The 24,832-nt window shown below is 52.1% G+C and overlaps 1 protein-coding gene across 1 annotated transcript; it reads left to right on the plus strand.

The window, feature by feature from the left end:
- Positions 1-1,652: 1,652 nt before the first annotated feature.
- SDR42E2 (short chain dehydrogenase/reductase family 42E, member 2) lies at positions 1,653-23,749 on the plus strand. Its single transcript, XM_024985237.2, has 12 exons — positions 1,653-2,433; positions 4,508-5,389; positions 5,868-5,963; positions 7,197-7,254; positions 7,936-8,054; positions 8,723-8,798; positions 12,752-12,834; positions 14,649-14,786; positions 15,314-15,379; positions 17,130-17,193; positions 19,217-19,290; positions 23,510-23,749. The coding sequence occupies exons 2-12, from the start codon at positions 4,544-4,546 to the stop codon at positions 23,747-23,749; spliced, it is 1,860 nt and encodes a 619-aa protein (XP_024841005.1). The 5' UTR covers positions 1,653-2,433; positions 4,508-4,543.
- The last annotated feature ends 1,083 nt before the right edge of the window (positions 23,750-24,832 follow it).

The raw sequence follows: 24,832 nt of genomic DNA on the forward strand, positions 1-24,832 counted from the left end.
AGCTGTAAAATACACACCAGTTCTGGTTTATGGATGAGGAAACAGAGCCCTGTAGCTGCCCAAACACACACGAGAAAGTGACAGAGCCAAGATTTAAACCCAGGACTGACCCCAGATGTTCAAGCTGGCTCTAGAAAAGGCAGAGGAACCAGAAATCAAATTGCCAACATCCACTGGATCATCGAAAAAGCAAGAGAGTTCCAGAAAAACATCTATTTCTGCTTTATTGACTATGCCAAAGCCTTTGACTGTGTGGATCACAATAAACTGTGGAAAATTCTGAAAGAGATAGGAATACCAGACCATCTGACCTGCCTCTTGAGAAACCTACATGCAGGTCAGGAAGCAACAGTTAGAACTGGACATGGAACAACAGACTGGTTCCAAATCGGGAAAGGAATACATCAAGGCTGTATATTGTCACCCTGCTTATTTAACTTATATGCAGAGTACATCATGAGAAACGCTGGGCTGGAAGAAGCACAAGCTGGAATCAAGACTGCCGGGAGAAATATCAATAACCTCAGATACGCAGATGACACCACTCTTATGGCAGAAAGTGAAGAAGAACTAAAGACCCTCTTGATGAAAGTGAAAGAGGAGAGTGAAAAAGTCAGCTTAAAATTCAACATTCAGAAAACTAAGATCATGGCATCTGGTCCCATCACTTCATGGCAAATAGATGGGGAAACGGTGGCTGGCTTTATTATTTTTGGGCTCCAAAATCACAGCAGTTGGTGACTGCAGCCATGAAATTAAAAGACAGAAAGTTATGACCAACCTAGACAACATATTAAAAAGCAGAGACATTACTTTGCCAACAAAGGTCTGTCTAGTCAAAGCTATGGTTTTTCCAATAGTTATGTATGGATGTGAGAGCTGGACTGTAAAGAAAGCTGAGTGCCAAAGAACTGATGCTTTTGAACTGTGGTGTTGGAGAAGACTCATGGGAGTCCCTTGGATTGCAAGGAGATCCAGCTAGTCAATCCTAAAGGAGATCAGTCCTAAGTGTTCATTGAAGGACTGATGCTGAAGCTGAAACTCCAATACTTTGGCCACCTGATGCGAAGAGCTGACTCATTTGAAAAGACCCTGATGCTGGGAAAGATTGAGGGCAGGAGGAGAAGGGGATGACAGAGGATGAGATGGTTGGATGGCATCACCGACTCAACGGACATGAGTTTGGGTAAACTCCGGGAGTTGGTGATGGACAGGGAGGCCTGGCATGCTGCGGTCCATGGGGTCACAAAGAGTCAGACACGACTGAGTGACTGAACTGAACTGACCCCATGGCCTTGCCCCACTACAGTCCCCCACTACGCCCCTTTTCATCTCTCTGAATCTGATTAATGAAGCAAGCAGCATTAAAACAGAGTTGTGAGAATTGAGCAAGATACCTTACCACTTGCCATATAGCATGTGCTGGCTGAGTTTTTTCTCTTCCCCGCTCCTACCCACGCACACAAAGGAGGTTCATACAGGTGAAGCCTCTGCACTAGCCCTCTCCAAAGTAAGCAGCCCTTGGTGTTCTGGGTCAGCCTTGGAGTACAGCCCCGCCCCTAGCTCCACTTCATCAGCTGTGCCCACTCCTGGGCACATTCTTGCCTCTCTGCCACTGCCACTTGTGAATGAGTTTTCCAGGGATGGTGTGATCCATCTGGGTCCCCAGTGCAAGGGAAAGGACAGCACAAGAATAACCTATTAAATGTGGAACGATGGCATTGGAGAATGGATAACCCAGAGTTGGGTGGAGGATGCAAGAAATGAAGGGTAGACAGATGGGTGGAAGGGAGGAAAGAAAGATACAGAATGAACTGGATGGATGAAAAGCTGTATGGATTAAGTGGAAAGGCAGAATGTCGGTGAATAGATGAACGGACAAAAAACAGTTTTAAATTGGTAGAAGGCTGGATGAATAGACAGAGATGGATGGAAAAGTGGGAAAATGAATAGATGGAAAGAGAGGAAGCGGGGAGGGAAGGAAGGAGGGCAGGAGGAAAGAAGCAGGAGGCAGGCTGAACAGAAGGGACCGCGTGGGAGAGGACATGGATGGATAGGTGGGTGGAAGAAAGAAACACCTTTTCTTGGGGTTCAAGACGTCTCTGCAGGCAGGATCGGGCCCAGCACGCAGGACGTTCCTGCCCTCTCCCCACCAGCATCGTGGCCCATTTCACCCTTCGACCGGCCTCGGTTTCCCCTCTGGGAGAGCCTGCGTGTCCCCGCCTTAGAGACCAAGGTTGTGGAGTGGGCAGCAGGATCAGGGGAAAGAGGCGAGGGGCGGGCGCGGGGCGGTCCCCGAAGCCGCGGCCGGCTCCGCCCCGTGGAGGCGGAGACCCCGTGGAGGCGGAGGCCCAGCAGCATCCGGCTCAGTATCTAGACCAACCGAAGCGCGGGCGCTGCCGAGATCACTCAGCGCCGCGGGAGCCCGGCCAGGTAAGCGCCGCTGGGGCGCCGGGCGCGGGGCGCGGGGAGGGGGCGCGCGCAGCAGCCGCAGCAGGCAGGACCTGCCCAGCAGGAGGCTTTCAACATGGGATGGGTTGCCCCGCTCCTACCCACCCAGCGTGGGTGATGGGTCTGGAGTGGTCCCTGCCCCTCTCCCTGTTGCCTTTCACCCGACCCTGCTTTGGGTCCCCAGCGACCTGGATCCAGAGCCAGCCATTCACTCAGACTCTATCAGAGTTCGCAAATGTTCTCTGAGCCTCAGTTTCCCTCCCTGATGATGGGGGCAGTAAGCCTCCGCTGCACAAGGCTGCTGGGAGGATTGAATGCGGCGGTGCCGGGGCCAGCTCTTCTCTTAGCCCTAAGCTCCCAGAGGCAGAACCGCTCCCAGGGGTTTCATTCTTTCATTCAGTATCTGTTTAGTGACAGCCTGCTTTGTCCCAGGCACAAGACTGGGTGGGGGCCACGGACACTACCTGATCCAAGCCCTCCTGGCGCATGTGTGCCGGTGGCCTGTGAGGGCCCTGCCATCGGTAAGGTGGACAGGGTTAGTGGTTTCATCAGGCAGACGTGGATGCTGAGGTGCAGTAAGGTTAGAAGGACCTTGCCCAAGGGCGCACCCGGGAAATTCGACCTGCGGCAGGGTCCCAACCTTTGTCACAGAAAGCATCCGCGTAGGATAGAAAAATACTCTGGTGCCACAGACTGTTTCCCAGCACAGAGTGCCAGGCCTGGTAGAGAAGGGTTCCACTCTGCGGTTCCTTCCCTCTCCTGCTGGGGGAACTGGACTCATACCCTGTGATGACTGAGATCTGGGGTGTCTCCCCTCCCTGTTACAGCCGTGAGTGCCAGAGCTTGTATGGCGCCTGACTATATCCCTCACTCAGAACTATGGCCAGCAGGGCAGTGACAGGAGACTAGAAGATACCATACAGCGGTCCCAGACTCTGTCCCGTGACCACCACCAGCAACACCTGTGCGCCCATCACTCAGTCACACATTTGCACCTGTTCTTTTTTTTAACTTATCTTAAATTGAAGGATAATTGCTTTACAACCTTGTGTTGGTTTCTGCCATCCGGCAGCATGTATCAGCCATAGGGACACATATGTCCCCTCCCTCGCACCTGTTCTTTTTTTATAGCCACTGTGTGCCACGCGGAGCAGAGTTTACCTGTCTCTGTATCCACAGGGCCTGGCACACTCTGGTAGACCCAGAATACACAGTACACGTTGCTGCTGTTATTAATGATGATAATGGTGATCTGGCCTGTGGTCCAGCCTTATCCTCAGGTGGAGCAGGAGGTAGGGGGTGAGATGACGGTGACAGTGACTGACAGCCTGGCTCGCTTTAAGTCTTGAGTGAGGAGGACAGGATCCTCAGAGCCGGACCCCAAGGACCTCAGACCTTATCCTGAAGCCCACAGAGCGTTGGGCAAGCCTTGTGGTGTCAGCCAGCTGCACTACTGGGGACCTGGGAGAACCAGAGGCAGCAGTTGCCAGGGCAGAGGTAGTCCAGCCCTTGGACAAGTTACCAAGGCCCTTTGGATCCCATGTGGCTCCTCCCTTCTTTCCTCCTCCAGGAAGTCCTCCCCATTTCCCCATCAGAAAGCAGTCACCGCCGTGCCTCCCCCCGACCCAACCCAATCAGGTGGAATGATTTGATCCATCTCCCTCTAATACTACATGGGAACCGGGCTTTTAAGGAGCTGGTAGAGAAGTCGGGTGGGCTGCCGTCTATGGGGTCGCACAGAGTCGGACACGACTGAAGTGACTTAGCAGCAGCAGCAGAGAAGTAAGGAATGCTTGGTGTAAATCTCAGCCATGTGGTGTGGCTTTGGGCCCTGGGTTCCTGAGCTGTGAATCCCAAGTCCTTGGCTGCTTTGTCTCTGACTCTCTGAGGAAGGCAGCAGCCACCTTGGAAGTTCTCAAGATTCCAACAGGGATAGATTTGGGAACTCAGAGGGTCTCTAATTCCCACCAGCAAGTCCCCTAAGCCCCCAGGAGTCTGATAATCCACATGACTCAAGACAACTCTAGAGCATATGCTCTTCTGTTTTTCCCTACAGGTGGATAGATCCCGGGTCCACATGGCTCAGTAGAAGATGAAGCCCAGCCCGGCAGTCTCCTCCCCAGAGGCCTGCAAAGCTGCAGGACAGGGCCAGCAGAGCTGCCCTGTCTGTCAGGCCTGGGGTGGGGTCTCAGGCCTGGGGAATGTGTCTGGACCTGGGCTGGGGCCTGGTATAGTTCCAGAACGTGGATCAAGGCCTGGTGCTGCTACAGAATATGGACCAGGGACTGGAGCAGTGTCAGGCCCTGGGCAGGGGCCTAGTGATGTTCTGGGACCCAGACAAGGGTCTGGAGCAGTGTTGGGTCCTGGGCAGGGGCCTAGTGATGTTCTGGGACCCAGACAAGGGTCTGGAGCAGTGTCAGGCCCTGGGCAGGGGCCTAGTGATGTTCTGGGACCCAGACAAGGGTCTGGAGCAGTGTTGGGTCCTGGGCAGCGGCCTAGTGATGTTCTGGGACCCAGACAAGGGTCTGGAGCAGTGTCAGGCCCTGGGCAGGGGCCTAGTGATGTTCTGGGACCCAGACAAGGGTCTGGAGCAGTGTCGGGTCCTGGGCAGCAGCCTACTGCTGCTTCAGGAGCTGGGTCAGTGCCTGATTTAGGAGTTCCACCTTCCCCTGGCCGAGAGGTAGGGCCTGGACCCAGGCGGGGATCAGGGGCTGGGCAAAGACCCAGTGAGCCAATAACAATCCCAACACCGGCTCAACAGCAGAAGACTCAGGCCACCCCTGGGCAGGCCTCAAGGCAGAAGGTTGTGGTCACCGGAGGAGCAGGCTACCTGGGCTTTAGCCTGGGTTCCAGCCTGGCCAAGAGCGGCACTTCTGTCATCCTGCTCGACCTCCGCAGACCCCAGTGGGAGCTGTGCCCAGGGACCGAGTTCATCCAGGTGCAGTGATGAGTCTTGGGGGATGGGCGGGGGGCAGGGTGGTGGTGGAGGTCAGAGGTTGGTGTCTGATGTGTAACCAGTCGCTGGTAGTGAAGAGCACAGGCTCCAGAGTCAGACTCCAGCTCCCAGCTGAGCCGCCACGGCCACAGGGCCCCACACCTCTGAGCCTCACGTCTTCATCCACAGAAAGGGGACACCAACAGTATCTGCTTCACCAGAGACTTATGGGGAGTTGAGACAGTGCGTGTAAAACTCTGAGCGCGTTCTCTGTGACTTAGCTCCATAGACAGGGCTGATGATGATGAAGACGGACGCCCAGTGGAATCATCTAGTAAATCCTGCCCCACAGCTTGTCCGGGCTCTGCAGATGCTGGGCCTGGTGGGGTCAGGGGGCTGGCTCTGGGACCTGCCACAGCTGTAATGTCTGATTACCTTGGGCCCAGACCTCCTACCTCCGTGTCTTTCTCCTCTGTTTCAGGCTGATGTCCGCAATGCAGAGGCTCTGCACCGTACCTTCGAAGGGGTGGACTGTGTTTTCCACGTGGCCTCCTACGGAATGTCTGGTGCTGAGCAGGTGAGACACCCCCCCACACACAGGGCTTAGGTCCTGGCTCTGCCCGCCCCCCTAATCCCTGGGTGTTCATTATGCTCTTCACCTATTCCAGGGAGGATTTGGGCTATACCCAGCCTACATTTGGCCCATGAGACCAAGTGCCAGTTCTGCCATTTTCTAGCTGTGTGACTAGGAAAGTTAAGTTAACCTCTCTGCACCTCTGTTTCCTCATCTGTTAAGTGAGGACACAACTAGAGCTAATGGCACAACCTCCCCAGAGAGCAGTATAACAGTATCTGTCAACGCATGCAACAGCCTTTGACTCAGAAACTACACTTACTTATGTATTTGCAGCATTGGTTTTAATAACAAAGCAGGAACTAACCAAAATGCCCAACTACTGGGGACTATTTAAATAAATTGTGATATAGCCTAACAATGAACTTCTATGCAGCCATTCAAAAGAAGGCGAAAGAATGAGGTAACTCAATATGTGCTGATAACAGAACAATTTCCTAGGTACTGTGGGGGAAAACAGCATTTGACACTTTTTTTTTTTTTTTTAAATAAAAGGCATATACTCACATTTGTATTAGAAACGGGAGGGAAATTTCTTCTTCGTTGCATACTAGTTTTACTGTTTGAGTAGTTTTAACCTTGTGATTGTATTACCTATTGAAAACAACTGCAACAAGAATAAATATAGCTTGAAAATCAGTATAGAACCCACTTCCCTGTGTGGTTGTAGGGATTAAATGAGATGTAAAGGCTTCGCTGTGCCCCTGACACACAAGCAACTCTCACTGTGGCCCAGTTGTTTTTATTTTTCACACCCCCGCCCTCTCACTAGGGTAGACGGCAGTATTACTGTCTCTGTCTTATGGATAAGGAAGCTGAAACTTCTAGAGCCAGGAAGCAATCCAACATATTTGAGGCTCTTTTCTGTGTGAAGCCCTGCATCAGGTCCTCTCATGGGGCTTATTAAATCCTGCCAACCATCCAAGGGACTCTTCCCTCACTTTATAGGTGAGGGAGCTGACTGCCAGATGGGGGGTGGAAACTCCCCAGTAGCCCAGGAAAATGGGAGCAGAGAGGGGCACTAGAGCCCAGGGCCCCCACACTACCAGGGGCCCCTGGGAACCCCTGCCTCTGAGCTGCAGCCCCCCACCCCGCCCCACCCAAGCCCAGCCGCACACCCTCAGCTACAGGGCTGAGACAGCACCTCGACTCTCACACCTCCGTCTTGCCTTTTAGCTGCAAAAAGAGCAGATTGAGTCTATAAACGTTGGAGGCACCAAACTAGTGATCGATGGTAGGCGCTCAGAGCAGAGTGTGACCCGCTGTGTGTTTGCTGCTTCCTTCCTCACCTGGGCTGCCGCAGGCCCAGCTCTGGGGGACAGGGCAGGGGGACAAAGGTGGGAACCTCCTCCCACCCCCTGCCCTCCCCCGTGGAGGGTCTGTGGGCAGCACATCCTTCCTGTTCTGCAGGCGTGCCCAGGCCCTGGCATGGGGCTCAGTGTGACCTCAGTGTGTCTGGGGACACAGGAGTGGAGTTTGCACAGAGGGCTTAGCAGTTGGGAGCAAGAAACGTTGCTGAAGTTCCAAATGAGAAGACCCACCTCTGGGCTCTCAGGGCATGTCCTGCCTTATCCTCCCTCCTGTTTTTCTCTCTGATTCTAGAGTGTGTTTTCCTTATGTCCCCACTGAATAAGACTTTCTTCTGACCTGTCCCTGGCAAGGTGGCCACACTGAGAAGGAAGAGTGAGGCAGCCTGGCCCCCAGGGACTCTCAAAGCAGGGGCTTGACCCCTCCCCAAGTTAAGGGAAGGAGGCCCTTCCCTCCTGAGGCAGGATGTGTGCTGGAGGGTGGGTGGAGGACTCATCCAAGGAGGTCCCCAGGGGCACCCCTCAGCCAACGCCCTACTCACATCAGCGCTGTGTGTGTGTGTGTGTGTGTGTGTGTGTCTGTGTTGCTGTGTGACCTGTCGCTGCAGTTTGTGTCCGCCAGCGGGTTCCAAGGCTTGTCTACACCAGTACCGTCAATGTCGCATTCGGCGGGAAGCCTATAGAACAAGGCGATGAGGACTCTGTGCCATATTTCCCACTGGAGAAGGTACCTGGCTTCCTGGAGAGGTGGGCAGGGCGGACCTGGGACCCACAGTTCAAAGGGTAGGGATGGGCAGAGCCAGGGTCAACTTCACAACTGAGGGTGAGACCCAGGAGCAAAGAGTCCCCAAATAGCATGGTTCAAGCCCTCTCCTACTTCAGTCATGCCAGCAAGGGCTTTGAAATCACACCAACCTGGCCTTGAACCAGCAAAGCAACTTTCTACTGTGGGACCCTGAGCAGATCACTTCACTTGGAGGCTCTCCTTCTACACCTGGGCATGATAACACCACTCTGTGGGGATGTGGAGAGCTGGAAATGAGACGATTATGTGAAAATGCCACGTGAGCACAAGGATTCCATGTAAACAGTCCATCTGACATGCATCCAGCATCCACATCCCAGTGCAGCCGATGTCCCAGTGCAGGCGACGTGGCTGACGGGAAGCTCCATTGTTACTGCTCTGAACTCTCTCCTCTGTTCGTGGCTCCCACCTAGAGGGAAAGGAGCGGCAGTAGGGCTCAGGGCTTGGCCATTTCCTGGTGAGGGTCCCAGAAGTGAACTCCCATATGGTCAGAAGCAAAAGTGCAGCCCTGGGGCCAGGAGGGCTGGGTGGTGTGATCAGCAGTGTCCCTGACCCCATCTGGTAGCTCTATTCTCCCTGTCCTTGAACAGCACACGGACCACTACTCCCGAACCAAAGCCATCGCTGACCAGTTGATCCTCATGGCCAATGGGACGCCTCTCCCAGGTAAGTACTGGGGGCCTGCTCACAGCCAACATGCGTGTCCCCTACTGCCTCCCTGAAGCACATGAGCGATTCTCGCTTTTAGCTGTATGTTTCTGAGGCCCAGCTTCCTTCTAAAGGACACTTCTCCAGGGCCTTGGACAGTCATCATCCAACAAATTCTGAGCACCCACACCCAACAGGGATACAGCCTGGAAAACATCAGATCCAGTCTCTGCCCTCACGTTGCTCATGGTCTGGTGGGGAGACACTTGGGTTAGCCCAAGTCTAGCCCTCTTTTCTGCCACATAGGCAGGCATCCAGTTTGGGGGAATCCTCTTCTAGATAAAAAGAGTACAAATTTATGAATATGCAGTGAGGTGTGGTGCTCTGGAAGGGCTGTGCAAGTGAGGGACGCTTCAGGAACTCCCAGAAAAATTGGCCTCGGCTGCCCAACTGGATTGCCTCTTTAGAATAAGGACTGGTGGCAGCATGGTGCAGTGGCTAAACACCCACATACCAGCATCAGACTGAACTGAATTCAAACCCCAGCTCCACCACCTTTCAGCAAAAGTCTCCTATCTCTTGACAGCATCTGTATAAGGCAAGAGACCCAGTTTCTTTCCAAACTCAGGAGTTAAATATATTAAAAGTCCTTGTTATCCAAATTATATTTGCTTTTTGAAATTCAGAAACTAAAAAGAATCAGAAAAGCTGGTTTCTCTCACTGTCTACACTCAGGAGCCAAGTGGATTTAGAGGGTGAAGGTTGCTTGGTATCATAATCCCCAAATTTACAGGAGAGAAAACCGAAGCTAAGAGGTTAACTGACCTAGATCAAAGTCACACGGCTCTTAGGTGGCAGACATAGGGTTTGAAAGGCCACCTCCACCCAGGGGAGTCTAACACCAGAGCCTGGGGCTAACCACTGTGCTCCACTTAGCTGTGGCTGAGTGGTCTCTGAACATGAACGCTTTCCCCTAAAATCCTCCACACCTCACCCCTCACCCTGGACCTGTCAGGCCTCAGTTTATCCCAGTAGGAATATCCAGCTGTGTTTCCCAGAAGTTTGAGCCTGCGCAGTAGAACTCTCTTCTCTATCAGGGCCTCCCCTGGCTGGACCTGCGCTCCTACAAGTCAGACACCTAATCCTCCAGCTGAGAATTATTTATACAAGCATCCCCAGCTTTCCATGGTCAGGACAGTCATGGATACCCTGGGCCCCACCCCTCTGTGGTGTAGCCGCCCAGTACCCCACTGGCCAATGTCAGGTGCAGCCCGACCAGCCTTCCCCCAACCCCCACTCCATGCCCAGGTGACCCAGAGTTTAAAATTAGCTCCAGGCTGTCTACAGAAAAGCTCACCTGATACCTGCCTCGCAGGAGGCCTGCCACAGTCTCCCTGGGTGATTTCCAGTCCCTGCTCCCCCAGCTGGTCCCTGAGAGACTCTTCCTCTAGCACAGCAGGGAGCAGCCTGGGTCCTGTAGCAGAGTCTTCAGACTTGCAGACCCCAGCTGCATGTGAAGGCTCTGTGTCTTTATGTGTCTGGGTGTGTGAGTGTCCTGGGGCCACCAGCACAAATCACCACTAACCTGGTGGCTCGAAACAGCAGAAATTTCTTCTCTCACAGTTCCTATAGTTCACAGTCAGATGTCTGAAATCCAAGTGTCATTTGGGCTGCGCTCCCTCCAGAAGTGTGTGGGAGAATCCTTCCTTGACTCTTCCGGCCTCTGGTGGCTCCAGGAGCTTGGGGTCCTTCTTTGGTATGGGGCCGCATCACTTGGCGTTGGTCTCCGCCTCTGTCTTCATGTGGCCTCTCCTCTTCTCCCTTTGTGAGTGTCTTATAAAGCCACCTGACATTGGATTTAAGGCTCAACAGGATAATCCATGGAGAAGGCAATGGCACCCCACTCCAGTACTCTTGCCTGGAAAATCCCATGGATGGAGGAGCCTGGTAGGCTGTGGTCCACGGGGTCACTAAGAGTCGGAGACGACTGAGTGACTTCACTTTCACTTTTCACTTTCATGCATTGGAGAAGGAAATGGCAACCCACTCCAGTGTTCTTGCCTGGAGAATCCCAGGGACAGAGGAGCCTGGTGGGAGGCCGTCTATGGGGTCGCACAGAGTTGGACACGACTGAAGTGACTTAGCAGCAGCAGCAGGATAATCCAGGATAGTTTCATGTTTAGATCCTTAATTACATCAGCAAAGACCCCTTTTCCAAGTAGGGTAGCATCCATGGGTTCCAGGACACAGACATAACTTTTCGGGGCCCACCATTCAACCCACTACACTGGGCTTCATTGTTAAGTGAGGGTGTTGGAGAAGGAACAGTCAGGATGGCTATAGAGCAGTCAGGAGCAGGCTATGACCCTGTGATACCGTCCCTGGCTAATTTATGAAGAAAAGGGAATTTATACGGGAAGGATATGTGATAGCTTCTGGAAAATATCATCCAGAAAATGACCACCAGGGTTTAGAAATGACAGGGTCGGGGTGATTCCAGGGAGCTGGGAGGCAGTATCTGGTGATCAGTCTCTCAGGGTGAGCCCACTCTTAGGATTTTAGATCCATGTTAGTGGGATGCACAGAGTTATGTTCCTGGGTGAGAAGATGGCATTGACTCAGCCTGGGTCTTGGAATGCCACCTCAGAGAAGAGAAGTGTATCTAGACTGACATTCCACCACCCCCAACCTGGTGCAAAGGGGAAGGAGCTTCCAAAGAAAGGTGGGCTTCTGGTCCCAGAGGATGGCATACACTCAGCTCCCCAAACTGGGAGCAGGCTGCTTGGGGAACCTGAGCCTTAGGGGAAGTAGAACATCTACCAGGAGGCACTATCTCAGTTAAGGAGATGGGGTTGGGAGTCAAATAATTTACAAATAGTAACTGAAAAAATTTTTAAATAAATTAGAATAAATTGAAATTTTTGTAGACTTTCTTAAGACTTGAATATGTTTGGGGCAGCTCTTCAGGCTATATACCCCTAGACCTCCCCCCACAGGGTGACAGGCTCCCACTTCCACCAATGGGGACCCCTCAGCAGAGAATTTGGGAAGCCCTGGACCAAGCTCTATCTTAGTCTGGAGACTCTGCTGACACCGCAGAGAGGGGGGACAGACCTCCAGCTCTCATGCTGATGGCTCTAGTCTTCCTTTCTGGTTGTCTGGAAAGGGTAACTGCAAGCACTAGGTACAAAGCATCCAGGTGAAGAGACCAAGGCTGAGAGAGCTGAGGGTCAGGGAGCTGAGTTGTTAGTACTGTGCCACCAGAGGTGTTAGCGGAAACAGCTTGAACCTGGATCTCCATCTCAGCTCCACTAGGTTGAGCTGTGTGCCCTTAGGCAAATCACATCTCTTCTCTGAGCCTTGGCTCCTTTATCCATAAGACAGGGATAATAACAGCTCTCACCTCCTAGGGCTGCCTGGAGGGGAAAATTCCAGGCTTACCAGAGCATCAGATGAAGGCACCAGACACATAGCAAAACCTCTCTGAGAGCGCTATGGACCTTAGCTAATGACTAGAAGAAAGAAAGAGCTATAGCTATCGGCATGAGGGCATGTGGGTCCATGCACATCTGTAAAATGGGCACAGTAGGACTCTCGTGGGAGTCAAAGGCGATCACATCTATCAGAGCTGGTTAAACTCTCATGGGCCATGCACATAAGTGTTGCCTCTGTTACTGGCCTGTGAGTTTTGTGAGTTCAGGCACCATTTCTTGGTCCTCCTGGGATTCTTCACAGCATCCATCCCAGGACCCAGTGCAGAGCGAGTGGGGAGGGGGATGATTCTCAATAGTGTTTGTTGAATGACTAGCTGATCTACTGAGAGAATAATTAATTGAATGAGAAAACTCCAAGGACCTGCCTATCCCACTCACCTGTCCAGGTAGGACCAGGAGATGTGGACAGCCTTTCTATCCCCCTTCCTGCTCATCTACCCCTTCCTAGGCCCCTGACTGCGCTCCCCTGTGTCATAGGAGGAGGCTCTCTGAGGACATGTGTGCTCCGGCCCCCAGGGATCTACGGCCCCGAAGAGCAGAGGCACCTGCCCCGTGTGGCGGTACGTTGTTCCCACCTGAGGCCGGAGGCACGGGGGGGAACCCGGCTGGAATTGTGTGAATGAGGACCCAGGGTCCCCATGTCAGTCTTGGGTCAGTGCCCCAGAGGGGGACCCTCGGTTCTGGGAGAACTCCTGCCCCCACCAGGCCCACCAGGAACAGAGTTCTTGGGGGTACTCCAGCCAGGCCTGGTACCCATAGAGAAGACGTGGAGTTACAACCCCAGAGAGGCAGAAGAAACTGTTGCCCTGCCCAGATATGGGCTCCCTGAGGGCCAGAGGGCTCATCTCATGCTGCTGGCACCAGGGTCTCCACACAGAAAGCCCCTCTCCAAACAAAGCTGGGTGCCAGGGATATGGCTGCAAGGGGCTCTAGATCCTGTCCTCAGATTTCTCACAGCCTAGTCAAGGAGACAGGTGCCACAGTCACAGATTCAGGGTGGTATGGGTTGAGGTGAGAGGGAGAAGATGGGAAGACAGCAGAGAGGGCCTGGCAGGGGAAGTCCAGGAGGGCTTCCTGGAGGAAGTGACACCTGTGCTGTTTGAATAGGGAATGAGCTAACCAAGCAAAGCAGGTAGTGGAGAGAAGGTGATCCAAATAGAGGAGAGAGTTTGGGCACAATGCTGGAAATGAAAACCGGTTCCAGGTTTGGGGATGTACTTCCCTGGTGGGTGAGACAGTAAAGAATCTGCCTGCAATGCAGGAGACCCAGGTTCAATCCCTAGGTCGGGAAGATCCCTGGAGAAGAGAATGGCTACCCATTACAGTATTCTTGCCTGGGAAATGCCATGGACAGAGGAGCCTGGTGGGCTCCAATCCATGGGGTCACAAAGAGCTGAACACAACTGAGCGACTAACAGTGAACAAAACAGACAATTCTGCCCCCCTCCCTGTGGGCTTTATATTCCCACAGGAAGGGACACAGAATAAACACCTTACATGACAAGGAATATTCGAAGGTGCTGGGGACTGTGGAGAAAGAGGAAAAGTGCTGTGGGGTGGGGGAAAGCTGGGGTGCCAACAGTCAGGAAGCCTCTTCGAGCAGGGACGTTGAGCACCTTGAGGTGACCGGTGTATCACACAGATAGGCAGAACCTTCCAGGCAGAGGGCACGGGAGGTCCAAAGCCCTGAGGTGTGAACCTGCTGGCATGTTCCAGGCAGGAGGCCGAGGGCTAGAGCTGAGTGAGACCGAGGGGTTCGGTGGGAGACAAGTCAGAGAGTAGCTGCGTCCAGAGCAGAAGGGTCTCCTTAGCCATCTGACCTACCGGAAAGGCGTCCCAAAGGTTCTGAGCAGAGGAGACGTGGTTTGACTTAGGATTAAAAAAGATCCCCAGCTGCATGGAGAACAGACCACAGGGGCTGAGGGTGGAAGTGGGGGACCAGTTAGGACGCTATTTCAGTGTCCAGGTGAGAGATGGGGTGGCAGTCAAGGCAGTAAGCAGTGGCTAGACGCTGGACTGATTGTAACAGCTGAGACAACTGGGTTTGCAGGTGGGTTGGGTGCAGAGAGGGAGGGAGGGAGGCGACAGCCAGAGTGGGCTGCAGAGCTTTGGCCTTAGCCCTGGGTGCTGTGGGCCGAGGGGAAGCAGGGGTGGCCAGTTGGGGTCGGGCACTCACAGGACAGGGCAAGTCCGCCTTGTCTATCTGGCAACCAAACGGGCCACCAAGTGGAGATGTCTGTCAGGAAGGTTTAGTGGGGCTGGGACAGAGGGGTCTGACCTGAAGCTAGAAATTTGGGAGCTGTCTGCACAGAGAAGGAATTAAAAGCCATTCCAGGCTTTGTCAGTGTTTCTTACCCTGTCCCCCCTCCACCAGAGCTACATTAAGAAGAGGTTGTTCATGTTCCGATTTGGGGACCGACGGACGCAGATGAACTGGGTCCATGTTCGCAATCTGGTGCAGGCACACGTGCTGGCTGCCGAAGCCCTCACCGCCGCCAAGGGCCACGTGGCTGTGAGTCTCCTGCAGTGCTCCCCTTCCTTACCCCCCAGGCTGCAGGTAGGCGCCCCCCATCCCTACGGGATTCCTGGCTCACACACAACAGATCTCCCCAACTCAAGTTGCCTCATGGGCTTGTCAGCCCAGGAAAGCTGGGGGGTGGCTGATACTTTTTAGAGCATCGTTAGCTCCTTGAAATGACCCTGGGAGGCAGGTGTTGTTGATCCCAGAGTGACAGTCACCAAATGCTAAGCATCTTACATACATTGTTATAGTTCACCTTTAGAGCAGCCCAAGAGGGAGATCCCATTATTATGCTCCCATTTCTCAGATGAAGAAACTGAGGCACAGAGTTTAAGTGACTCTGTCGAGGTCATACAGCTAGTCAGTTGGCAGCCCCGGAATCCAAAGGGACTTGTTCAGATCTTTCTCCAGGGCTGCTCGGGAGAATGGGGAGTTGGGCAGCTTCTAGGAGCCGTCAGAGAGGACGGGGTCAGGTGATGGCCTGTGCCTGACATCCTCCTCCCCGCGTGTCCCCTCAGAGTGGGCAGGCGTACTACATCAATGACGGGGAGAGCGTCAACCTCTTCGAGTGGATGGCCCCACTGGTAGGTGCCCAGACAACGCCACCAACCCAAGTGAGAATTCCAGGATCCCCACGTCTTCTTTCCCTGTCACCTTTTCCTCCTTCCAAAAGCTCAGAAGGTTTCACGTTAAAGGCCAGCTCTGGCAACAGTGTCCATTTGGGAGGCACTGGACCTGGGTCATGACCACCCCTTTAGGAGGCCAGGAGCTCCCCGAGTTTGCCACGGTCCCTCTCAGCCTGCTTCCTGATTTATGTTGATGTCTTGTGAAGTTTGCCTTGTGGGCCCCCCACCTCCGTACTATATAGGGAGGCCCTGAAAGAGGTAAGTAGGAGGTGGACAAAGCCCAAAGGGAGGTGCTTCACAAAGGGAGGCACAGCCCCCACGCTGAGAATCCCAGCCTCCTCTCCCAGCAGCCTACAGACTCCTTGAAGGGGTCGACCAGAAACCCCACACTGGAAGATATATCTTTGGGGTATTCAGGCCCTTTGCATGTCAACTTTTAACAACTTTATTAAGATATAATTTATAGGCCATACAGTTCACCTATTGAAAGCATACAAGCCAATGGTTTTTAGTATTTTAAGAATTGTATGACCATCACCAAAACACATTTTAGAACATTTTATCACCTTCCCCAAAAAGAAAGTGAAAGTGAAGTCGCTCAGTCGTGTCCGACTCATTGTGACACTATGGACTGTAGCCTACCAGGCTCCTCTGTCCATGGGATTTTCTAGGCAATAGTACTAGAGTGGATGGCCATTTCCTTCTCCAGGGGATCTTCCCAACCCAGGGATTGAACCCTGGTCTCCTGCATTGTAGACAGACGCTTTACCTTCTGAGCCACCAGGGAAGTCCCAAAAAGAACCCCTCCAAAAACCAGACTCTTTGGCTGTCATTTCTGTTTACCTCTCCTCCCACCCCACCCCTAGCCATAGGCAACCACTAACCTCCTCCCTGCTTCTATAGACTTGCCTGTTCTGGACATTTCCTATGAACAGAATCATACATTTGGGCTCTGTGTTAAGTTTCTCTCATTTAGCATAATGTTTTCAGGTTCATCCATCTTGTGGATGTGTCATATCGGCGCTGCATTCTTTTTTATTACCAAAAAAAAAAATATTCCATTCAGTGGATATGCCAAATTTTGTTAATCCATTCATCAGTTGATAGAAATTTCAGTTTTCCCTTTGGGGGCTGTTATCAGTAATGCTATTATGAACATTTGTGTATAAATAGTTGTGTGGACATACATTCTCATTTCTCTTGGGTCTACACCTGGGAGTGGAATTCCTGGGTCATACATTCCCAGGTGGTGCTAGTGGTAAAGAATCTGCCTGCCAGGGCAAGAGATGTGGGTTTGATCCCTGGGTCAGGAAGATCCCCTGAAGGAGGGCATGGTAACCCATCCAGTATTCTTGCCTGGAGACTCCCCATGGACAGAGGAGCCTGGCGGGCTACTGTAAATTCTATATAAGTGCCTTAGTGTGTGTTTGGGTGAAGCAGATGTAAAAAATGACTAGATGGGAATGAGCCCAAGTTTAAAAACCCACTCTGTGCAACCAGCTCCCACTTAATTTTCCAGGTTATAGCATGGATTTCATTTAAAGACTGGTGTAAACATAGGGCTGGCTGTGGGATCTGCCCGCTCTGGTGGGCAGCTGAGGAGGGGCCAGGGGGTGCTCTGATAACTCTGGGGTAAAGGCAGTATGTGGCCTCTGCACGCTAGCTCTTCAGGTTCTGTTTTCTCGCCTCAAGCCATGTTTCCTTGCAGTTTGAGAAGCTGGGGTACAGCCAGCCCTGGATCCAGGTTCCTACTTCCTGGGTTTACCTGTCAGGTAAGGAAGGGAGTGTGTGTGTGAGAAAACCCTCCATGTACCAGATGCACATGCATTATCGTCCCCATGTTCAGTCACTCAGTTGTGTCCGACTCTTTGCAACCCCATGGACTGCAGCACGCCAGGCTTCCCTGTCCTTCACTATCTCCCGGAGCTTGCTCAAACTCATGTCCCTTGAGTTGGTGATGCCATCCAACTATCTTATCCTCTGTCATCCCCTTCTCCTCCTGCCTTCAATCTTTCCCAGCATCAGGGTCTTTTCTAATAAGTCATCTCTTCATATCAGGTGGCCAAAGTATTGGAGTTTCAGCTTCAGCATCAGTCTTAACAATGAATATTCAGGATTGATTTCCTTTAAGATTGACTGGTTTGATCTCCTTGCTGTCTAAGGGACTCTCAAGAATCTTCTCCAACACCACAGTTCAGAAAGCATCAATTCGTTACTTCATTTTAAACCCAGAGCCAGGACCTAGCTGAGATGAGTGGGGCCATGAGGGCACAAAATTTAAGGAAACCCGCACTCTCAGGAGTCAAATGCTCCAAGCCTGATCTGCACTTGCCCAGCCCTGAGAGCAAGTGCCTCCTTAAATTTGCCCTCAAGGAACCTTACTCCCCTCACCCTAGTCCTGGCCCTGTTTAAAGTCTATCCCACTTCCCAGGTGAGTGTGATTAGGCCCATTGTAAAGATGAGGCAACTGAGGCCCTTACAAGTTACCAGCCTGCCCACAATGCCATGCTGAGAAAGCAGGAGAGGCAGAATTCACACTGTGCTCGGCTGACTCCATAGCCCACTTCCAGCCCCTCTGCTGTGCTGGAAGGTGCTTAGCCAGGCAGAGGAGAGGCTGCCCCATCCACCAGGGTCAACCTGGAGTTAAGGCTGCTTTGGGACATGTTGAGGTTCAGTTTTGACCCTGGGCTTTTCCTGGTGGCTCAGCAGTAAAAAAGTCTGCCTGCAGTGTAGGAGACCCAGGCTTGATCCCTGGGTTGGGAAGATCCCCTGGAGAAGGGAATGACAACCCACTCCAGTATTCTTGCTTGGAGAATTCCACGGACAAAGGATCCTAGCAGGCTACAGTCCATAGGGTTGCAAAGAGTCAGACACGACTGAGCGACTAACACTTTCACTTTCGCCTCCTCAGTCTTTACTCTCACGGCCCAGTGTCTCTCTGCTGGCCTCCTTCCAACTGGAATGCTGAGCGTGTGTCAGGCATGGAGTGATCAGCCCCAGGGGATAAGTGGCCCTCCAGTCACAGATAATTGAGTTCCTGGAAAACCTCAGCTGGATCTGTTGCTCTTTAAGAGCACCGGCATGCTTGCCATTGAAAGCTGGGGTTTGCAGACTTCTCTCTCCCAGGGCACCGGCACAGAACGGCTTCCCCTGCACAGCATCTCCAAGAGTGACACTCCTGACCCCCAGCTGAGAAAAGTTCAACTGCAGGTTCTGGCAGTTTTAGTGAATTACCTATGAATTCCCAGTTCCCAGTGAGCTATCTGTAACTCAGTGCTTCTTACCCTTGGCTGCACAGTAGAATCGCCTGGGAGCTTTTAAAATCTAGAAATGCCTCAGCCACATCCCAGACCTATTATCTCAGCATTCTGCAGGTACAAGGGGGTGGGGGAAGCTGTAATATTTAAAAAAAAGTGATCCAGTATAAAGCGCATGTTGAGTTCAATCACTGCCCCAACTTCTTTATCGCTGACTCAAGAGAGCATACCGGAATAGAAGTCAGTGAGAGAGACATGATTGTAGATATCACTTTGAATCTGCTCAGATTGATTTTAAGATGTCAGGCTTTTAATATTAATAACAACTTACTTGTGACATATTTCATCACCAAGCAAGGTGCCCCAGGCTGTGCTGAGAAACTGATTTAAAGGAATCCCAAGGACAGGAAAATGTTGGCAAAGTGAAGACTACCCCTAGCAAAGCAAATAATGCCCCCCAACTGACTTGCCCCTGAGAGCCTCCCTGGAGTTTGTGAAGAGCAGGCACCTGTTCACTGGTCCCTCTCTCCCCACACAGCCACGGTGATGGAGTATTTGCATCTGGCCCTGAGGCCCATCTGCAGCCTCCCGCCGCTGCTCACCCGGAGTGAGGTAAGTGGGCTGCTGTGAGGGGAGCCCCTGTGCCCTTCTTCCTGCCCCTTCTCCACTCCTACTCTGACACCATAACTGGATGCTTGTCTGAGGTCTCAGAATCTCCCATGTACGCCCAAATCTAGGGCCAGCTCTTTTATCATGTCCCAGCCTCTGGGCTTTGGCTTAGGCTGTGCTGTCTTGGTCTGAAGGGTGACAGCTCCAAGCCCTTTCTTCATCACTGTCATTTCATTCATAAGCAGCTTGCCTTCCCAGCCAGACTGGAGGCTCCCGAAGGCAGGTTCCATGACATTCACCTTCTGGAATGTCTCCACTCCCCAACAGCTGTCACTGTGCACACACAGCCTGTAGACTCAAGGCTCACAGTTTGAGGCTCACAATTCCTGCTCACTGAATAAGTATATATTAATTAAGGACCTACTGTGTTAAGGACACTGTTCTCAAATAACGATGATGCATTTTCTATTTGCATATGGAGTTTAAAAGAGATGTTTTGTTTTTATTTAAACATTACTTTTTCATTTATTTCTTTCTTTATTCTTAGGTGCACTAGGTCTTCATCACTATATGTAGGCTTTCTCTAGTTGTGATGAGCGGGGGCTACTCTTCCTGAGGAGCATCAGCTCGAGGTGCAGGGGCTTCAGTAGTAACAACACACAGGCTCAGTAGTTGTGGCTCATGGACCCTAGGGCACATGGGCTCCAGTAGTTGTGGCACATGGGCTTTAGTTGCTCTGAGGCATGTGGAACATTCCCAGACCAGGGATTGAACCCATGTCCCCTGCATTAGCAGGCACATTCTTATCCACTGTACCAGCAGGGAAGTCCTAAAAGAGAGGATGTTTTAATGCAGATTGTAAATAGTAAAGCAACAGTGGTGTTCGGTGTTACTTGCAAAATCCTTCCTTTCTCCCTTGACTGTCCCTGATGCACTGCTAAGTTAGGAAGGCCAAAAAGATTAGTATCTCATTTAATGGTGAAAAATTGTGAGCACTAGAGTGAACCAATCATTGATTGGTTCAGGGCTTCCCAGGTGGCTCAGTGGTAAAGAATCCGCCTGCCAATGCAGGAGACGCAGGAGATGTGGGTTTGATCCCTGGGCCGAGAAGATCCCCTAGAGGAGGAAATGACAAACCACACTGTATTTTTGCCTGGAAAATCCCATGGCCAGAGGAACCTGGTAGGCTACCATCCATGGGGTCCCAAAGAGTTGGACACAACTGAGTATGCATACACACACCAAGGTCCCACCTAGAATTGACTTCACACTCAAAGCTCAGTGCTCCCCACCTCAGAGAATCAAGAATGGGCCATGAAAAGAAGCAGTTCCCTATGGTTTCTCCTTTTAACCATCTGGACTAGCACAGAAAAGAGAAAAATAAAAATAGGGACCATCTATTGTGTGATGATGAAATACCAGGCACTGTGTTTATCTCATTTAATCTTGACAACCACTACGCACTGTGGATTCTGTTATCACTTCCATGTACAGAGGAGGAAATGAAACACACAGTTAGGGGAGGGGGAGAGGGTGAAATAACCTGCCCATCACTATTTACTTATGTAGCAGCACTGAGATTTGAACCCAGACTAGACCTAAAAGATTCCAAGCTTAACCATTAGCTTGTGAAATGTCAGGAATCATATTCACATAAAATAGCTGCCAAGGTGCTGCTGAATTGTGGTCGGGCTGGGAGCTGGCTCCTCTGTCTTTCCCCTGTCTGTCTCTGGTTTCCTTGTTCAATTTTGGAGCAAAGGATCCCTAGTTAGTTGTGAAGTTTCTGGGCACCGTGGCTCAGGCGCCCTCTGCTGGCCAATCTATAACATACTAACCAGCCCTCTAGTTTGACTTCCTAGCCTTTTTTCATTCGTTTCACATGTATTGAGCACCTACTGTATGCCAGGCATTGTTCTAAGGAATGAAGGTAGGGCTGACCTTACTTCCTATTCACATATACTGTTCAAAAGAGGATTTTTTTTATTGAAGAATAGTTGATTTACAGTGTCTTAATTACTGCTATATAGCAAAGTGATTGTTATATATCCTTACATTCTTTTTTAAATATTCTTTTCCATTATGGTTTGGGGCTTCCCTTGTGGCTCAGCTAGTAAAGAATCTGCCTGCAGTGCGGGAGACCTGGATTTGATCCCTGGGTTGGGAAGATCCCCTGGAGAAGGGAACGGCTACCCACTCCAATATTCTGGCCTGGAGAATTCCATGGACTGTATAAGTCCATGGGGTCGCAAAGAGTTGGACACGACTGAGCGACTTTCAAATATATATATAATCCTGGGGGAGTTGTGTTGGGTCTTTGTTGCTGCATGCAGGCTTTCTCTAATTGCAATGAGCGGGGACTACTCTTCTTTCTGATGCTTCTCACTGTAGTGGCTTCTCTTGCTATGGAGCACAGGCTGTAGGTATATAGGCTTCAATAGTTGCAGCTTGTGGGCCCTAGAGTGTGGGCTCAGTAGTTGGAGCCCACAGGCTTTAGCTGCTCTTTGGCACATGGAATCTTCCTGGACCAGGGATCAAACCCATGTCTCCTGCATTGCCAGGTGGATTCTTATCCACTGTACCACCAGGGATGTCCATATCATAGAATATTGAATATAATTCTCTGTGCTATACAGGCCCTTGTTGTTTATTAAGAGAGGATGTTTTAATGCAGATTATAAACAGTAATAATCTGTTAATCCCTGGTGGCTCAGCCAGTAGAGTCCACCTGCAATGAGGGAATCCTGGGTTCGATCCCTGGGTCAGGAAGATCCCTTGGAGAAGGAAATGGCAACCCACTCCAGTATTCTTGCCTAGAGAATTCCATGGACAGAGGAGCCTAGTGGGCTACAGTCCACAAAGAGTTGGACATGACTAAGTGACTAACTTTCACTTTCACAAACAGTAAAGCAACAAGTGGTGTTTGGTATTATATGCAAAATCCTTCCAGTCCACTCTCTGATTTGACTGTCCCTGATGCTCTGGTAAGTTAGGAAGGGCAAAAAGAGTATAATCTCATTTAATGGAGAGCTCACAGTCCATCCAAAGAGGAAGACCGCCCAACAATCAGGCAACTCAAAACACTGTGATAAAGACTATATTGGGGGAAGTGATGAGAAACTTCAGAGTACACAGAAGAGGCACATAAATCAATTCTGAGGAAGTTAGGGAGGGTTTCCCAAAGGAGGTGATATCCAAGCCTGAGATCTGGGACCCCTGTTTATCTACTTCATAGCTGTATCCCCCAAAGCCCTGAACTTGCTAACTGAGGCAAAAAGAGACAAGAACTGGCCTCTCACCCTCTCTCCCCACACTAGCATCCAAGATCAGGGGCTTGACCCCAACGGCTGTTACAGGGCCACAGCAGAATCAAGCAGCTAGTGGACTCCTTCCCAGTGTTCAGCTGAGGAACTAAAGCAGAAGAAATGAACCAAGTGGGAGGGTATCCTCCCAGTCCTAACATAGCAGGGAAAGGCATGGGCTAGAATTTAGCTCCCTTGTGTGACCCTGGGCAAGTCGCTTAACCTCTCTGATCAATTTTCAAGAGGAGCCGGTGGTATTAGCATTTCAGAAGATTAAATGAGAGGAGGCCCAGAAAGAATTCAGTCCGACAGGCACGGGGTGCTAGCTCAGCAGTTGTTAGCTGTCGGTACTTCCTTTGAAGCCTGTGGGCCCCAGGACTTCTGCCAGCAGGGAAGGTTGCTCAGGCCCTGGAGAGTCATCACTTCTGCATAATTAAATTCCTCTCTTAGGGAAACTCAGTTAATAAGCAAGGGAGTGCCCTGGGACCTGCCTGCCCAGACTCGATCTAGGGCTGTGGGCTGAAAAGCTCAGGGTGTACCCTGGAGACACTTGTTTCCGGAGAGCTGCACCCAGGCTATAGGCAGAATGTATCAAGGTCCTCCTGAGCCCCAGCATCTTCTAGGCCAAGGAAGGGAGTGCAGAGGTGGGGCCTTTATTTTGGGGGGACTGAGAAATTCAGTAAGGTGAGGAGATGCCGAAAAGACATCGGGGAGGCGACGTCCTCAAAGAAAATGGGAGCGGAAGAGAGAAAGGAAGTCCTCCCCATAAGGACATGGAAGGCGCAAGATCCAACTCTTTGGGAGGTCCTTTTAAATCGCTGTGCGACGCAAGGGGAATCCCTACCCTCTCCGGTCCCAGTGAAACAAGGTTGCCTCCCACGCCCACTAGTCCCGCCCCGCGGCTGTCCCGCCTCTCCCCGCAGGTGCGCAGTGTGGCCGTGACACACACCTTCCAGATCGCCAAGGCCCGCGCCCAGCTTGGCTACGTGCCGGACAAGTTCAGCTTCGCGGATGCAGTGGAGCGATATGTGCAGTCAACAGCCGGGCGGACCCGCGGCTCCAACGCGCGGACGCTCCTGCGGCTGCTGCTCGGGCTGTTGCTATTCCTTGGCCTGCTCGTCCTGGCCCTGCGCTTCCTAGGCCTGCAGCCGTCCATCATCTGACCGTCGTCGCCGGCCCATCCCTGCTCCCGCCTGGCCTTCAGGACTCGGACCAGACCCTGCTCCGCCCTCCGGACTTGGGCGCACCCTGGAGTCCTGGACTTGTCCCTGCCACGCCCTCTGGGCTTGGGTCTGCCCGGGGCTCAAATGGCAACCCACTCCAGTATTATTGCCTGGAGAATTCCATGGATAGAGGAGCCCGGTGGGCCACAGTCCACGGAGTCTCAAGAGTTGGACACGACTTAGCTACTAAATATCATCATCTGGGGCCAGCGTTCTGACCCCGCCCATTCCCCGCCCCCCTGTGTTTAGGCACGCCCCTGCCCCGCCTCTTGGGTCATGACCACGCCCCTGCTCCTCCCTTCTGTTCTTGAGCTCCCCCTGGCCTGGAGAGGATGCCACGGGAAGGTCCTAGCCTCGCAGCCTGCTCCGCCTTCCAGGCCTTCTCCCCGTCCCTACCCAGGTCTGCCCCGCCCCAGGGTTCTCTCCTGCTCTAGTTCCGCCCTCTTCCTGGCTCTACCTGTAAGCTTGAGCCCGCCTCCTGGTTTCTCCCCAGGGAATTAGCCTTGCTCAGCCCTTTGGGTAGGGGCTTCCCAGGTGGCGCTAGTGGTTAAAGAACCCGCCTGCCAATGCAGGAGACATCAGAGACTGGGTTTGATTCCCGGGTCGAGAAGATCCCCTGGAGAAGGAAATGGCAACCCACTCCAGCATTCTTGCCTGAAGAATCCCATGGACAGAGGAGCCTGGCGGACTACAATCCATAGCGTCGCAAAAAGTCCGACATGACTGAGCAAGCAGGCACGCCCTATCCCTCTGGGTCGGGTCCTTCCCCTCTTCTGCTTGAGATTCGGTCCTAGCCCCGCCCCCTTCCGTCTGGCTCCACCCCCTCCAGTCACATGTCATAGGCGAGTTCTTAGGGCCTGAGCGAATGAACTGAACTGAACTGAACTGCAGCCATTTGTGCAAACTGGGCTTACGTTTGCAAGTTTTCACTGTCTGTGGCTACCTCTCTAGGGACACAGACCCTCCTTGCTGCCCTAACTTCCCTGGGCTTGTCCTCAGTTTGGGATCTTGGATTAGACCCAT

The sequence above is a fragment of the Bos taurus genome, chromosome 25 (genome assembly GCF_002263795.3).
Source record: "Bos taurus isolate L1 Dominette 01449 registration number 42190680 breed Hereford chromosome 25, ARS-UCD2.0, whole genome shotgun sequence".
Taxonomy (NCBI): domain Eukaryota; kingdom Metazoa; phylum Chordata; class Mammalia; order Artiodactyla; family Bovidae; genus Bos; species Bos taurus.